This window comes from Pseudochaenichthys georgianus, chromosome 15 (assembly GCF_902827115.2).
Source record: "Pseudochaenichthys georgianus chromosome 15, fPseGeo1.2, whole genome shotgun sequence".
In the NCBI taxonomy this organism is placed as follows: Eukaryota; Metazoa; Chordata; class Actinopteri; order Perciformes; family Channichthyidae; genus Pseudochaenichthys; species Pseudochaenichthys georgianus.
The window spans coordinates 5965892-5981727 of NC_047517.1; the positions used below are offsets into that span (position 1 = coordinate 5965892).

At 40.5% G+C, this 15836-nt stretch overlaps 1 protein-coding gene across 1 annotated transcript in view; it reads right to left on the bottom strand.

Annotated features, from left to right (window-relative positions):
* Positions 1-15068, bottom strand: part of LOC117459366 (serine/threonine-protein kinase 32C) — a 148662-nt gene extending 133594 nt beyond the window's left edge. The window contains exon 1 of the mRNA XM_034100148.2: positions 14701-15068. Coding sequence (XP_033956039.1) covers positions 14701-14782 — 82 coding nt within the window. The 5' untranslated portion in view covers positions 14783-15068. The remainder of the gene's footprint in view (positions 1-14700) is intronic.
* Between the last annotated feature and the right edge of the window lie 768 nt (positions 15069-15836).

The window sequence follows — 15836 nt, forward strand, 5'->3', positions numbered from 1 at the left end:
TCTGTGGCCTAGTTCTTTCCCCCATTTCCCATTAGCAGCTCCATCCTGAAACACAGGCGGGACACTTTGTGCTCTGGCCCAGATACACCTGACTTCTGTGAGTCCTCACAGGTATTGAGGACGAGCACCAGAGCTGAATATTCAACTCAACAGTCAGGTATGTCTCAAAACCCTTATATTGTTACACAACACCTTTTGTTCTTGTTTTAAAATGGACAGACACATCCTTTCAACACCTGTAAGTAGAAGTCTTTTTAGACGTGCTATGAAGTGAAGCAGGTGTGTTTGCATACACACTCCCCCAGGGTGTACTGGGCAGCTGGAGAGGAGGAGCCTCTGTCAGATTGAATGTTGTCACATTTGAGCAGCTATTTACTGCAGAGCATTAATACAGATGTGTGTGTGTGAGCCCCAGCGGGTCACTGGGTGTATATGAGCTGGTTACTGTGGGCTGTCTGTGAGATCACTGATCTTTGATGTCATGTTCATGAGAAACTCTGTGTCTGTATTTGGGGTAAGACATTAAGCCAACATTCAGGATTTATCCTTTAACGCCCACATAAAATCAATTTCAAGGACCGCCTACTTCCATCTACGTAACATTGCAAAAATCAGGCATATCTTGCCTCAAAACGATGCAGAGAAACTAGTCCATGCATTTGTTACTTCTAGGCTGGATTATTGTAACTCTTTATTATCAGGGAGTACCAAGAAGTCAATCAAGTCGCTTCAGCTGATTCAAAATGCTGCGGCTCGTGTACTAACCAGAGTTAGGAAAAGGGACCACATTACTCCTGTTCTGGCTGCCTTACACTGGCTCCCTATAGAACACAGGATAGAATTTAAAATTCTTCTTCTCGCCTACAAAGCCCTTAATGGGCAGGCGCCATCTTACCTTAAATAACTCATTATACCCTACTGTCCTACTAGGGCATTGCGTTCCAAGAATGCAGGGTTGTTGGTTGTTCCTCGAGTCTCTAAAAGTACAATGGGAGCCAGAGCCTTTTCTTATCAAGCTCCACATTTGTGGAATCAGCTTCCAGTTTGTGTTCGGGCGGCAGACACCCTATCCGTTTTTAAGAGTGCGCTTAAGACCTTCCTTTTTGATAAAGCTTATAGTTAGGGCTGATTAGATTCAGCCCCTAGTTTTGCTGATATAGGCTTAGTTTGTCAGGGGACATCTTACTTCTTCCTTCTCTCTGTCTATACCTGTGTACTCATGTTCCGATTAACCCAGCTTCCCCAAATGTCTTTCTTTTTGGTGTCTCTATACGCTGGGATCCGGAGTCATGGATGATCCTGCGGTCCTGTGTCCTGGATCGCGAGCGCTGGATCTTGAGCCGTGGCTGTGGTCCTGGATCATCGGTCCTGGATGGATATCCTCGTGGATTCATCTTCCTATTATACACACATGCATTTCCAAACATTTGGACTACCTATGTTTCAAATGTATTATCTTTTCAATTTACACACAGCATCTATTGCACGTCTGTCCGTCCTGGGAGAGGGATCCCTCCTCTGTTGCTCTCCCTGAGGTTTCTCCCATTTTTCCCTTTAAACTGGGGTTTCTCCGGAAGTTTTTCCTTGTACGATGTGAGGGTCTAAGGACAGAGGGTCTGAGGACAGAGGGTCTAAGGACAGAGGGTGTCGTATTGTCATACTGATATTCTGTACACACTGTGAAGACCACTGAGACAAATGTAACATTTGTGATATTGGGCTATATAAATAAACATTGATTGATGATTGATAAGCCATGTGCCCGGTTTCCTACTGCTTTTTCTTTATTTTACGAAGACACTTGAGCGTGACAGAGAATTAAAATTAAATCCTGTGCAGCAGGATGAAAGGGAAGACTATTTCCTGTAGTGGCCCATCCAAGTGCCAACAATAATTAAATCCAAAGACCTTAGAGAAATCTGAATTGACTGTTGGCTAATCGCCCACCCCCAATAAGGATCCTCTCTTGAAGCAAAGTCGATGTTTAAAGAGCTGGACGGGTGGTGTTTTTCTTTCTTTACCAAAGCTTTAAGCCACTGAGGTGCTACATGGTGCATGTAATTGATGCACGCTTTAATTGTCAGGTGAGTAAAAGTCCCACACAAATAGTTTCCAATTGAACACTTACTGTCGTACATTATACTTCAATCACCATACAAAATGGCACTTCACAAAATAACTTTAATAGCCAAAATGTACCTCAGCTTAGGTGTATGTGTTCGCGGGTATGTGGGGTTAAAAACTGTTCAGCCTTCCAATGGAAGATGAGTAAACAAACATTGGTTCCTACTTATATATCTATATTGGTACTTGGCTACTACATAATGAGTCTTTATCCTCAGTTTTGGAAAATATGATGGATGTTACATTTATTAAGTCCTTACATACCATTTTACAGGGTTTACAATTTTTACAAATACATGTAGCTAAAGTCAGCTTCAAACTGCTGGCGGTCGTTTCAGCTTGTCAAGTGTCTACCTCTTTCTCAAATAGAGGACTAAGTCACTGAAATTTATTTGTTCTATGCCTGAGTAACAATCTTGACATAGAAACAATATTTAAGGGGGTTTAGGAAATACTCAACCCCCTCCTTAACTTACATAAATGTAACATTAGCTAAAGCTAAAAACACTCCAATACAGGCGAGTGACCATATTTTCTTGAAAGTGATGCAAAGATGCCAATTTGCAAATGTCCTTTCGCCCCATTGTCACATGGAATGGTAGTGAAGGAGGCACATGTTAACTTTTTGAAATGCTGACATTTACAGAAAACACACAGCCAATCAGTCAGACTACCTCTTAATACAACTTTGTGTTAGAAACAATGCAAACAATGGAAAATGATTTCATTGGTTTCCATGGGATAACTTGTCTGGGTTGGCTGTTTAGTTCAACGCATTATGAGCCCAGGGTCTCACCATACTGCACAGAGGCTTCCTCCCAAATACACACACAGACACACACACAGACACACTGCGGAATGAATGGGACTACAGAGAGTGTACATCTGTCAGCCTGTCAGGTAACTTGTGTTGATTTTGTGATTTGCAGCCTGTTTTTAATCCTCCTTTTCAACGAGGTTGCCTGAGCGCGGGCACAGTAAAAAAGTACTTACAGCTTCCTTCACGGCTCCCGCAGGAGTTGGCAAGGCGAGAGTGCTTCTCCGCCATGAATCTAGTTCAGTAATCGAAGCGGTGGGAATTAACTGAATGCGGGCTGAAGGCAGTGATGTAATCCTCCATAAAAGAACGATAGACCCGAGAGCCAAATATTGAACTAACCTCACTCACTCACTACTGCTGTAAGGCTGCCGACAGGTAACAGTTTCTTTGGCTTTATTAGATGCTTCTCTTATCTATTTCCCACAACAAAGACTATAGCAAACGCATGGTCAACAATAAACCTCTCCAATGTTCGGGAAAGTGCAAATGCAGTGGCAAAACAGCCGAGAGGTATGACAGCATAATAGGCAGATATGACAAAAACAAGGCTGCAACTTCCTTTTTTCATTATCGGGGTAATACTAATTATTTACCAGAAGAATCGACTAATCATTGGCTCTATATAATGTCACAAAAGGGTAAAACATTTCAATATTAGGCTCTCAAAGTCTAGGTAGATGTCTTTAAATGTCTTGTTTTGTCTGTAAAAAAACTCAAAATATGTATACATTTTAGGGCTGTAACAACAAATCGATAAAATAGACAAAATTCAATTGCTCAAAAAGTTGGCAACCAATTTCCTTACCGATGTGTTGGGTCTATGTTGTTACTCGCAGTTTTGCGGAGCTTGCTACGTCACTTAAAAAAAATAAAGATTGGAAAAAAGGCAGAGACGAAGAGAAGCACGGGAAACATTGTTTGTCTACAATCGTGAACAGCGTGGGAGAAATTGAATAATGATGGACGAAGGGGGCTCAACAGCACGTTACTAGAAACACTTCATCAAAGACTGATGGCATGTTTTGCGTTTCACAGCAAGCTTCTCGTTTACCTAATATGGTTATTTGCTCAATATTGCATGACAAGTGTATTTAGCCAACGGTAACCGCGAACCAAAGTGTGTTTGACTGAGCAGAACAGAGACGGTATGGCTTACGTTATTCTAGCAAGCACTACCCATAGAGATAATAACTTACTATGCAGTTTGATGATTAAGATATGTCAGTGTTAATTAGCAGGAATTAAGTCGGGTTGAGAAACTGTCTTCTAAGGAGTGAGCTATAGGACAAATTGCATAGTGTGTAGCATATCTCAACATACATTTTTGTCTAAAATAAAAATAAGTATAACAAGTGTGTTGTGTGTTGAGTTACATGTAAACTGCTGCTATGCATACTTCTTGCTTGGGAAAGTGCCATGCACACCACGGCAAGCAGCTATTTTAGTCAAAACTATTTTTGGCCGTGTTTTATTTAATTGATTCATCTTAGAAATAATCAACAGATTCATCGATTATCAAAATAGTTGTTAGTTGCAGCCGTAATAAATTGTAGTTTTTAAACAGTGTAACTGAGCATCAGTTGAAATAAAAAAAATGGTGCAAGAATGAGTCATCAAACTCTGAAATGTGTTAAAATGTTATCCCTTCTAATTCCCTCATGTCGAGGTCAACTATTTTTTTTAACGTGTTTTTGGTTAGATGCCTGAAATAAGATAGATGGTTAAAGGTGGGGTAGGTAAGTTTGAGAAACCCGCTCGAGATATACTTTTTGTTATATTCCATGGAATGCTCTTAACATCCCGATAGCAATGAATATATGAAATGCTTTGACAATAAATACATAAAAAATGTCATCTGTGGAAGCCGTAGCGCTGTAAAAAGCACGATCAATCATCTGAGCCGGCCCGGCTAAAGTAACTGGATGGCCTACCTGCCTGTCAGCCTTCCATCTGTGCACAAACTTATCTCGTGCTCTCATTGGTCATGTGCGCGTTCGTGTGTGTTGGAGGAGGGGCTCTGTGAAGAAGTAGCAGATTTTTTCCGGCTGTGTATTTTCAAATTCTAGCGCACTCGAGCTGGTTTCTCCAACATTACCTACCCCACCTTTAAGCTCTAAAGATGTTCCCATTTTGTTCTATGGCATAAAATATGTCAATTATTACACAAATGTAGGTTATCCGAATCTTTTATATGCCATAAAATGGCAGTCGCTAACAAATAAGACTAAATAGGACTAATAAACGTTATCACGCCACACATTAGCCACCTTTAGCGTAGCGGTGATGATGAGCAGCCTTTATACCTTACTTTGTTCTATTTCGTTTAAAGCCTAACATTAGCATTTTCCAAATTCAAAAATCATAAAAGTGGTGTAAATGTGTTCAAAATCTTCTTAACAAAACATGTAAGTACAATAAACACAGAGCTTATTTTATGCAATACTCCAAACTCCCATAGACAAATCCCTTGGCTGTTTGCCGCGGTGGGCCTTGAGCTGCTGGCTTTCTGGTCGGCCTACGAAAATACATCAGCACTCTATAGTATTAACCAAGCCCACTTTGATTGAAACCTTGTCTTAATTCATTCCTCACTGCACAGACAACACACACACCTCAACAAGCATGAGCGACCTTCCTTGCCTCTGTTGTCTCCTCAGCATACCTGAGCTCGTCTCTTTGAAGGCGCTCTGACACTAGAGCTGCTACAACTGTCATCACCTGCACATCACCTACACATACAGAATGGCTCAACCGAAGTGAGCTGCTTCAGCGTCAGGGTGTTGTGCATGCTGGCTCCCTGTCACACTGCCATTGGACAGTTGAAAGGAGTGCAGCCATTGTTAATGATATCAGTAACACCTGTTATTTTAAGTTAGATCCTAACCTAAACTGTCCGCCAAAAAATAAAGCCTACATAAAGCTGTCGGCAGCAGAAGGTGGAGAAAGTCAGATGTGAAAACATTCAGACCCGGCTAACCAGCCGTTCTCATTATTATCATGCGTGACTAACTCAGCAGCTGCTAATGTGAATATCAGACAAGTTTACCATGTAATGAGGACACTAGGGATGCTCCGATCGATCGGTCACCGATCGAGATCGGCCGATACTCACTCTCTACCGATCGATCGGTGCTCTCTAAACATGCCGATCACATGAAATACATGACACTTTTCTCTGTATGCGGCAAAACAAGCTCGCCAAAATGGCTTCACCGGTCTGGCATTATTTTACGGTGTCTGAAAAATACATTAAAATAGCGGTATGCAACGTGTAGGTGAAGCAGAAATCCTGCAGCTCCACCCGCTGTGACGGACCGGTGAGCGGAGCGACACACACAAGAGTTAAACCTAAACTAGTCAGAAATATATTTATTCTTCACTGTCGGGTCACGCATTACTGGATCAGTGAGCTGCATGAAATACTGACAGGCTGTCAGGAGAGGGAGAGAGGGGAAGAGAGGGGGGGAGAGAGAGAGGGAGAGAGGAAAAGAGAGCGCTTCCGCTCATCTCTCCCGTGTTATTCTCCAAAGTGAATGTAAACTTGAATAATGAACATCATTTGAATGTAATAATTAAGTTGATTGTTGTTTGTGGAAGCTCCAGTGAATGAGCCCCATTAACTGAGTTTTAAACATCAGTTTAAATCTTCCATTTAGGCCCCGCCCACTCGATCGGATCGGCGATCGTTATCGGCCGATACTGATTCCGGCGATCGTCCCCGAAATTGGCGATCGGAGCATTCCTAGAGGACACTGAAATATTACTGAGAAATGTCAAGTACAATAGTTAGATGTATCTTTATTAAATTATATGTAATGTGTATCCCTAGGCAAATTTGACTTAGAGGAAAACTCTGAAGGTAACTTATCAGCTCACTTTTTAAAGGGCCCATTTCATGCTTTTCTGGTTATTACCCGTCCCCTTGTGTGTTATGAAAGTTTTTATGCATGTAAACGGTCTGCAGAGTCAAAAACCCTCAAAGTACACCCTGTAGCGAGTAAAACTCTAACACAGTCTATGCTGCCCCAAAACGCCTCGTTGGAGATTTCTCATTTTCCATTGTTTACTTCCTGGGCACTGTGACGTGTGAATACCCAGAGGCCACACCCTCTTACCAATACCGATACTGCTTATCGATGCCGGTATTTTTCTATACTCTTATCGATACTTTTCAATAATTTGGTGCTAAAAATTATAGACATGATTACAAGATGTGAAGATTAACCTCTTCTACACCGCACCCCCGATACCGGGGGGAAAACGCGTCATCTGCAGGAAACAGCGTCTGAGGGCATCTTAATATTCAATAAACTATGCATTTTTTATATCCATGTAACAGGAAGAAACTCAGCTAACTGATCTTTTTTTGACACAGAATTGATGGGTACATACATCATCACTCCATGATAAGAACTCGCGAAGCTATTAACAAGAACAGACATCAAAACATGTGGCGCTAGGTAGCTAAAACCGGCAACATGGCCTACCTTGGTCGTTGTCTGGTCAAAAGTGGTCTTCAATGGCATTAAAACGATAAAAACGCTTCTGAAGTTAATCCATAGGTTAATCCAATGTGTTTGTGTCCCTTTGAAATGATTTCTGATAATCCATAAGCAATAAACCCTGCTTTTCCGTTTCCAGATGTCAGAGCTAGAGACAGCTTCACTCTGATGCAAACCTGCATGCGAAAAGCCCCCACCTTTTTTTTGTACCATGTGTGTGTATGGGGAAATTCCCCTTTGATTCTATTGGCTCTGACGGTCAAAAAGAGATGTCAATCACCAAAATCGACCAATGGGTTCCAGAGAAACGGTAAAAACGGCCATTTCCACCCAAATCACATCAGAGGTGGAGTTTTTCTCTAAAAAGGTCAAATGTCACTTGTTTTGCATCAATCTCGATACAGGGTATTATATGTTGTACTTTGGATTACTAAAGCTTTTAGTCTACCTTACCATCATCCAAGGGTAGTTTTCACTATAAGTAAAAAAAGAATTTTTGGACGGACACTATAATTTACAGTTTACTATGTTCAATCTGAATTTTCTTTAAAATAAAAAAACATCTATATTGATTCTGACTTTTCTAAATCCAACTCACAGGTTTATCATTACTTTGAGAAAAAAGATTATTAGTTGAACCCTTTTAGAAGGGAAGATATGGTCATTTGTTCTGGAAATTTCATTTTCGAGCCTGAGACCTGAAAAACAGGCTCAGGGCTTAACAGGTTAAACAACAGTCATTTTATTGTAATTTATTTTTATTTATTATTTAATGGAACTTGTTCAATGTCATACCAAGCAGGTATGACTGAGTGTGTTTGACAGTGTGTCTCTGGAAGGGGGGCGGTAATTAGGGGCAGTTCATAAATCCATGTAAACATGACCATTGGTCAGTTCAAACGAGTCTGCACACCTCCTAAACCGGAAGTTCCGGTCGGCTAACCATTATAATCTGTTTATTATTTATAATTGTAATGATGGATTCTCATTAATCATTTCAAAGTTACAGAGAAATTGGATTAACCTTCAGCAGCATTTGTATGCCCTTGAACACAAGTTTTGATCACAAAACAGCAAAGGTAAGACATAATTATCATCATGGCTACGTAAAGTGAAGTTGTTTTCTTGCTCTTTCCTGGCTGCTAGTTCAGTGAGTTTTGGTCGGACAGTGATGAGACTTATACCAAATGTTGCGTCTGCCTTCGGGAGTCTCACAATAATAAGAGCGCTGTTAGGAGAGATGACGAGTGGCATTCACAGTGGCCAATCAGAGTGGTACTCAAACCGGATACGTTACACGGGATGAGGGTACCCAACCAACCAGAATTGTTTAAGGAAGTAGCGTAATTCATATACCGATAGCAGCACCGTTTGTCCAGCGGCTTAACGGTATACCAATACCGTCCAATCAGGTACCGGAACTGACTTTAGTACCGGTTCTCGATACCCATCCCTAATGCTAACGCTAAGTTACACTTTAGTAAATGTCTGCTTTTATTTCCTACACTTCAAAACGTTTCCACAATTGGAAGTGTGGCCTCGCTCTGCGATCAAATGAGTGAAATATGACCCGGGCAGTTTCCCCACCTATTGCATCTTGATGCTACAGCCAATGATGGCGGTCCTCTGCTGTGGCAGGAGGCCAGTCGCTGCAGGCAGCAGTGAAGTTGAGTAGAATAAAGAAAGTGAGAGAAATTGAGAGTCTGGAACAGAGATGAAAGACAGCGAAGGCTTCAATATTCAGTGCAAGTAATCAGCCATCTCTCTGCGTATATCTTTATCCTCAACCAAATCTGCTTTCATTGCCACATGCACTTATCCTCGACGGGAAGAGCAGTCACGCACACACTCAGACATTCAGGCAGACACACACGCCTACACGGAGAAGAGATATGTATCGTCTACATGAGAGGGAATGTGCCTTTGGCTTAACAAGGATGATCAAAAGCACTCAAGAATGTAACACAACAAAAAAGAGACAACACAATTAACAGCATGTCCCACGTGCACAATCACTCACACATCACGCTTTATAAATCAGTTGGAACACATATAACAAGTACAGCGAAATGTGTGCCAATGTTCACTTATAGCAGGCATTGGTCAATTGTGCACTGTCTGCTGAACACTGCAGCACATTCACACCAAGTGGCCTCTTTCAAAGAGCCACATGCTGTGCACCGATGGGATGAGCAATGGAGAGAGTGAAGCTCCTTTGTCTGGAGGCTAGTAAATGGTTAAAGCACAGTCCCTCAGTCCGACTGTGTGGACAACTATGTGGAGACAAACTCTTTACATTAGGGCTGTAACTAGGGCTGGACCATATGAAGAAGACAATCCCATATCAAATACCTTGCATTTTATATTGTGATGATATTGTGTGGTTGGTCACTGATGTATTCAAGACATATTGACACAATGAGACTCTGATAAATAATCATCAGTAATGTGGGTTTTAACTAAGTGGGTAAAGGCAAATAATAGAAAAGTCTGGTAAACCTACTCTACTGATGCAGCCTTTAAAACGAGATAAAAAAACTCTTATAATCAATAATCAAAATATAAGAAGATAGCAAGTATCTTATCACAATACCCAAATAATATCCATGTATTGCTAAACCCATGAAATGATACCAACGCTTATGGGTGATGTATTGTGTTTACTGGTGTTTGCACGTTGATCCACATCCAAAAGTCAAACCTTTCCATTTAAGAAGCAGGTGCTTTTTTCATTGCAGTCAGAATCTGTTTTATTACCAAGTATGTTTACACATACGAGGACTTTGCTTTAGTATGTGGTGCATACAGAGACACATACAGAATAATACGCAGCAAAACAAAACAAATAAAAATAGGACTGTTATAAACTATTTTAAGACTATTATAACAAATTAAAAATATTTACATATGACAAACACTACTATATACTGTATGTAAAGTGGAGAGCTGATTTAAAAGAGTAGTGTGGAGTCAGCCTCTCCTGGTTAGGTGTCCTATATTGTCCATCATTCAGGATGTTTTTACCCCCGAGCCGCAAGGTCTCATCCTGTTGGCCCAGCTGGCTTATCTGATACCTTAAAGGTGGGGTAGGTAATTCACTTCAGAAACACTTTTTGTTATATTCCATGGAATGCTCTTAACATCCCGATAGCAATGAATATATGAAATGCTTTGACAATAAATACATAACAAATGTCATCTGTGGAAGCCGTAGCGCTGTAAAAAGCACGACCAATCATCTGAGCCGGCCCGGCTAAAGTAACTGGATGGACTACCTGCCTGTCAGCCTTCCATCTGTGCACAAACTTATCTCGTTCCCTCATTGGTCATGTGCGCGTTCGTGTGTGTTGGAGGAGGCGGGCTCTGTGAGGAAGTCTGAAGGAAGGGGCAGATATTTTTCGGCTGCGTAGTTTCAAATTCTAGCGCACTCGAACTGGTTTCTCCATTCTTACCTCCCCTACCTTTAAGATCAGGACGTCGGATGAGAGAGTAACAATTACCAAGATCTGTAAGATCTACTGTAAACATGTGGATTCAAATGTGATAAATAGTTCATTTAGGACAGCTTGTGACAGAGAACCACAGCATGACGCATGGATAAAGGGGATACATCACAGGCAAACACATGGAATATACCGTTATATTGATTTAAAGAGAGAGAGAGATTTCTCTGGCATTTGGAATATTGAAAATATTTGATCTATTTCATGTGTACAAATCAATAGAATATATGTCTAGTCGTTTTGGAAATGCAGAATTGATAGAAATGACAGCCACAGTACGTCTATGTGTGAGGGCATTAGCACAACTGGTGTTGAAAGGGCCCAACTCTCCATTTCTTGATTTGAAGGAAATAATGAAACATTTAAGGGAACAACCTTTCTTACTGGGATGAGGAAATAAACTGTATATCATTCTGATGTCCCAGCGGTACATTTGAAGATACTGCCAGCAGCTGATTAGTTTAGCATTGAGCAAACACTAAGGCAGTTTCCGCTGATTGCCTAGAAATTGTCCAGTTCATCTTAAATTCAACAAACCAAATAATCAGGCAACCAAAACAGAAAAATGTGTGGCAGGTCTCCCTTGTAAAAGAGATCATTGATCTCAATGGAATGTGTACATGGATAAATAAAGGCTACAAACAAACAAAGAGCAGACTGCTGTTGTCAAAGTGAGAGAACAATGCATCAAACTAGCAGGATGTGCACCTCAAATCAATTCCACAGCCTTCCTGTGCTAATCAAACTAGCTGCCAAACGAGCCCTGTTGGTAGCTACGCTTGGACATCAACCTGACCGCCTGATTATGTTTGCAGCCTTCTGAGCAGCCTTTGGAGCACAGCGCTGCTCTAATGTAGGCCATAGGCTGTTTTCCAAGAAGCCAACAGATACTGTTTCTAAGAGACCTGACAGGCAGCAAGAGACATCTAGACTGTATGTCAGCATCCACAATGCAGTGCGCCACGCTCTGCTCAGACTGATCTCAGAGCAGCTCTCTGACAGATGAGCAGGTTGGGAGAGAGGCAGCTGCTGTAAAAGGAATGGGTGCTTAAAGGTGATCAAACTTTTACATTCACACTCTTTTAATGTGTGTGTGCCGTACACCCACTTCTCATCCACTCCATGTTAACTGTATATGTTCAGCTGAGGAGTGTTTTACTGCTGAATACTTCAAATTAGGGATGCACGATGATATGTGACACATCTTGGAATGTGGCAGATATCGGTAGAGATAAGTAGCTCTGAGGATATGCCGATGATATTACCCTTTAATTATGCACACGTGAGGCGAACCGTTGCACAAAGTGTCGAGGTTCATCTTCACACAGAATAATCTACCTCGTACTTGAGACTGACTTTAAGGTTATAGAACTCTGTCCGTCAGCATTGTTCATTGGACTAGTGAGGGAGGGCAACGTTCTCCCTGAGGACTGAAGCAGCTAACATGTTGTAGCTTGGATATAATGCATTTGGTTTGCACCACATCTTGCGGTTACAGGGTTGTTCGTAGCACCTAGTGCGCAGATTAAGCCTAGTTGTTAGTGTACAATTATAAGGATAAGGATTGGGCATCTTTTTTTAAATGATTTACTTCAGTTATTATATTATTACATTTAAACAGCCGACCGGCGAAGGCCAACAAAAGAGGGACAATATCAGCATATCGAAAAAACTCCATTATCCTGCTTCCATACTAAAAACAAACCTTTCACCAATGAGCATAATACGACTGTATCACTCTCCTTGTTGATCATTCTGATGGTTATTTCCTTTGAGTTGTTTGGTCTATAAAATGTCATAAAAGGGTAAAGAATCAAACATTGTTTCTGAAAGCCCAATGTCTTCATGTGTTGTTTTATCCACTGCTCAAACATACTCAGTGAAGAACACAGAAAATATCCACAGAGAATTCTTTCTGTTTTTGATACAAAAATTACTCAACCATATTAATACATTTTGAAAAAGGTTGCTTTCATTTAATAATTGACAACAGAGTGGATCTTTTCATCTGTGTGTCGTAATGGTTATTATTGAAGCACAGCTGTTATATATATATTTTTTGTAAGTCATACATAACTGGCACCTCACCGAGGTGACAGGAGGTTGAGGGAACTGACTTCTCTCTGATAATAGTGATGGGATCTCTCTCCTCTGTCTCTCTACCATCTCAGCCTTGAGAGGTTCTGCCCTTGTTCTCAAGGTTTCTCTTTTAATTGGACAGTATAGAAAAGGGATTGTCGAAGAACGTCTCTCTGAACTTTAATAGAGTAACTGCTGTGAGCTCTGACCAGCTGCTGTAAGGATGAGAAGGACATACCACTTACAGCCGGGGCCACTCATTACTTTCTAAAACCACTCCCTTTTAGAGAAATCTGACTCAGAGCTGGAAATGTTTTGAAGGCAATTGACAAAAATGTGAAACTTTAATTAGGTTATCCTAACACGACTGAATCCCCGTGGTGAAATTACCTAATCCGATCAACTTTTGCCTGCTACTTGTCCAGCACATGATGATGACTCTGTAGTGAAACTGGATTTCTGTAGCCTATCATAGAGATGCAGTGCTGTGCTTTCGTGTGCACATCCAAGAAGCTTATTTCCCATGCGCGGACAAGAATCATAAATTAACATTACTTCCATGCATGACACTAATCGTGTCTTAATTATGCAATTAACTATCTCTCTTGAAATAGTCCATATTTCAAAGGGTTCATTCAGGCATTCACGCGTTCTCTCGCAGTGTGAGCACTTTCTGCCTCTCATATCTTCTGCATGGGGGCTAATATGAAGCGGATATTTTGTATGCTGTCAGTGTATGTTGTGTGGGCGTTATTGTGTGTGATGAAAATACTGATTTAGGTTGAATCAGCTGAATTTATTGTCAACTCTGGATAATAACAGCTGTTGATTAGTGAAAAGCAGAGGTGCAAGAAGTACTCTTATTTACTTAAATAAAAGCAGCAAAACTACAGTGTAAACATACTCATTTACAAGTAAAAGACCTGCATTCAAGCATACATTCAAGTATTAGCATTGAAAAATACTCTAAGGACCAAAAGTACTCGTTATGCAAAATAGTCACACTGGATATTTTTTAATCTATTATACATTTCATTTCATTGTTCCATCACGGCTACAAAAACCGGTAAAGTGTACATGTTTTGTTTTATAATAATTGCCATGAGTGAAATTAACTAATATATGCATTTACATGTATTTAATACAAATTATTGATGTATTATTTTTTTAATCACTTAAATATTAAAATTGGTAAAGGTGGGGTTTATTGATTTATTTGAATCAATTTAAATAAATAAACTCAATATGTTTTAGAAAATGTAATATAAAGTATAACATGTACCTACAAAGCGTAGGGAGTTAGAGAACTATAAAGTAGCATAATGTGAAAATAGTACACGTACTTATTTAAATTGCACCACTGGTAAAAAGTTAGGCTCCAACATTCCCACCACACAAAATCAACATTTGTTAAAAGAAGACAACATGCACACTATGAAGTGTATAGATATACATCTTGTTAACAGCACACTCATGGTAGAAACTTTGACAACTTAGCTTCAGTATCACAGCACAACTTTGTCTATATAACAAGCTAGTGCTGGCTTGTAACGAGTAAAATACGACACTTATCGTCAAATATTAACAAATATATCTGTATCTCGAACTTCTAAAGTCGTATTTATTTCTAAAGGGTTTATGGGAAAGCGTGCATGACTTTTTCATCACTTACCATCTTCGTTTTCGTCGAAGACGGGTCTCTTTGAAGAACTGTTGGCTCCCATCCTCTTCTTCCACTTGCCCCAGTGAAACATTGATGCTCAGATAGCATTCCTCTCCCCTGGAGGAGAATCTACAGCTGACTACCTCCTCAAAAGATTCTAACCATACATTTCACCCAACCCGGTTCGTTATTTCGCTTTAAATGTATCCGATGTAAATTCTACCGAAAATGTGAGCGTCGCGACCTAAAGTCTCTCTAAACCAGGCGAGAGGACTGTAGCAAGTACCGACGGAACAGTTCAGAGACTGTTCGGTTATTACAGTTGTTAGGTTAACGTTCGGTTAATCACTCGGCACTGGTAGTTTTCTTCCGGAGCCTGCCAGCCAAACCAAGAGACTTCTGTAGAAGCTGCGTCAAGGTAGAAAGAGTCAGCTAAAAATACACAGGAAGTCAGGCTATATCCCCTTAAAAATAAAAGCTTAAATGGATTGCAGATATATCATGCTGCATTAAACTGCAGCATGATTCGAGTTTCGTATTCATATACAGCTTAACAATTACATATAATTCAGTCATTTTAGAAGACAATTGACAGCAAAGCACGCTTCAACATGATTTAATCATGATTAAATGACTTAAATGATCGAATCTTGACAACATTAGATGGTACTACTGTAGCTATGAGTGTGATGATCACCAGCTAGATAGTTTCTATACTCTATTGTATAGAGCACGTAAGAAATTAGGGGAAAGGAAAACAAGATTGACATCTTTCAAAAACCCTTCTTGTGTAATAGTCTATGAATTAAATCTGTGTTTTATATTTACTGTGAATGAGACTTTTATTGTGAAATGTACAACCGGAATCCACTCTCTAGTCCCCTAACTAACTTGTCACTTGTGAGAGTAGTTGTGACAGTTGCTGGCCAGTGACTGTAGTCGACGTAGCCCTGTATCACAGACTGTGGTGAATTTCAGCACATAAGTACCAGCCTCTGTTGGTGAAGCCAGGATAGCTCACTACAAACTGGGTGAGGGGGACTTCTCAACGCATGTTACCAGCAGATAACTGCTATCCACCAGCCCAAAAATAAACCTCTGTTAATGTTCCCACAATCTCATTAGGAGATGGATGGGTGGTGCCC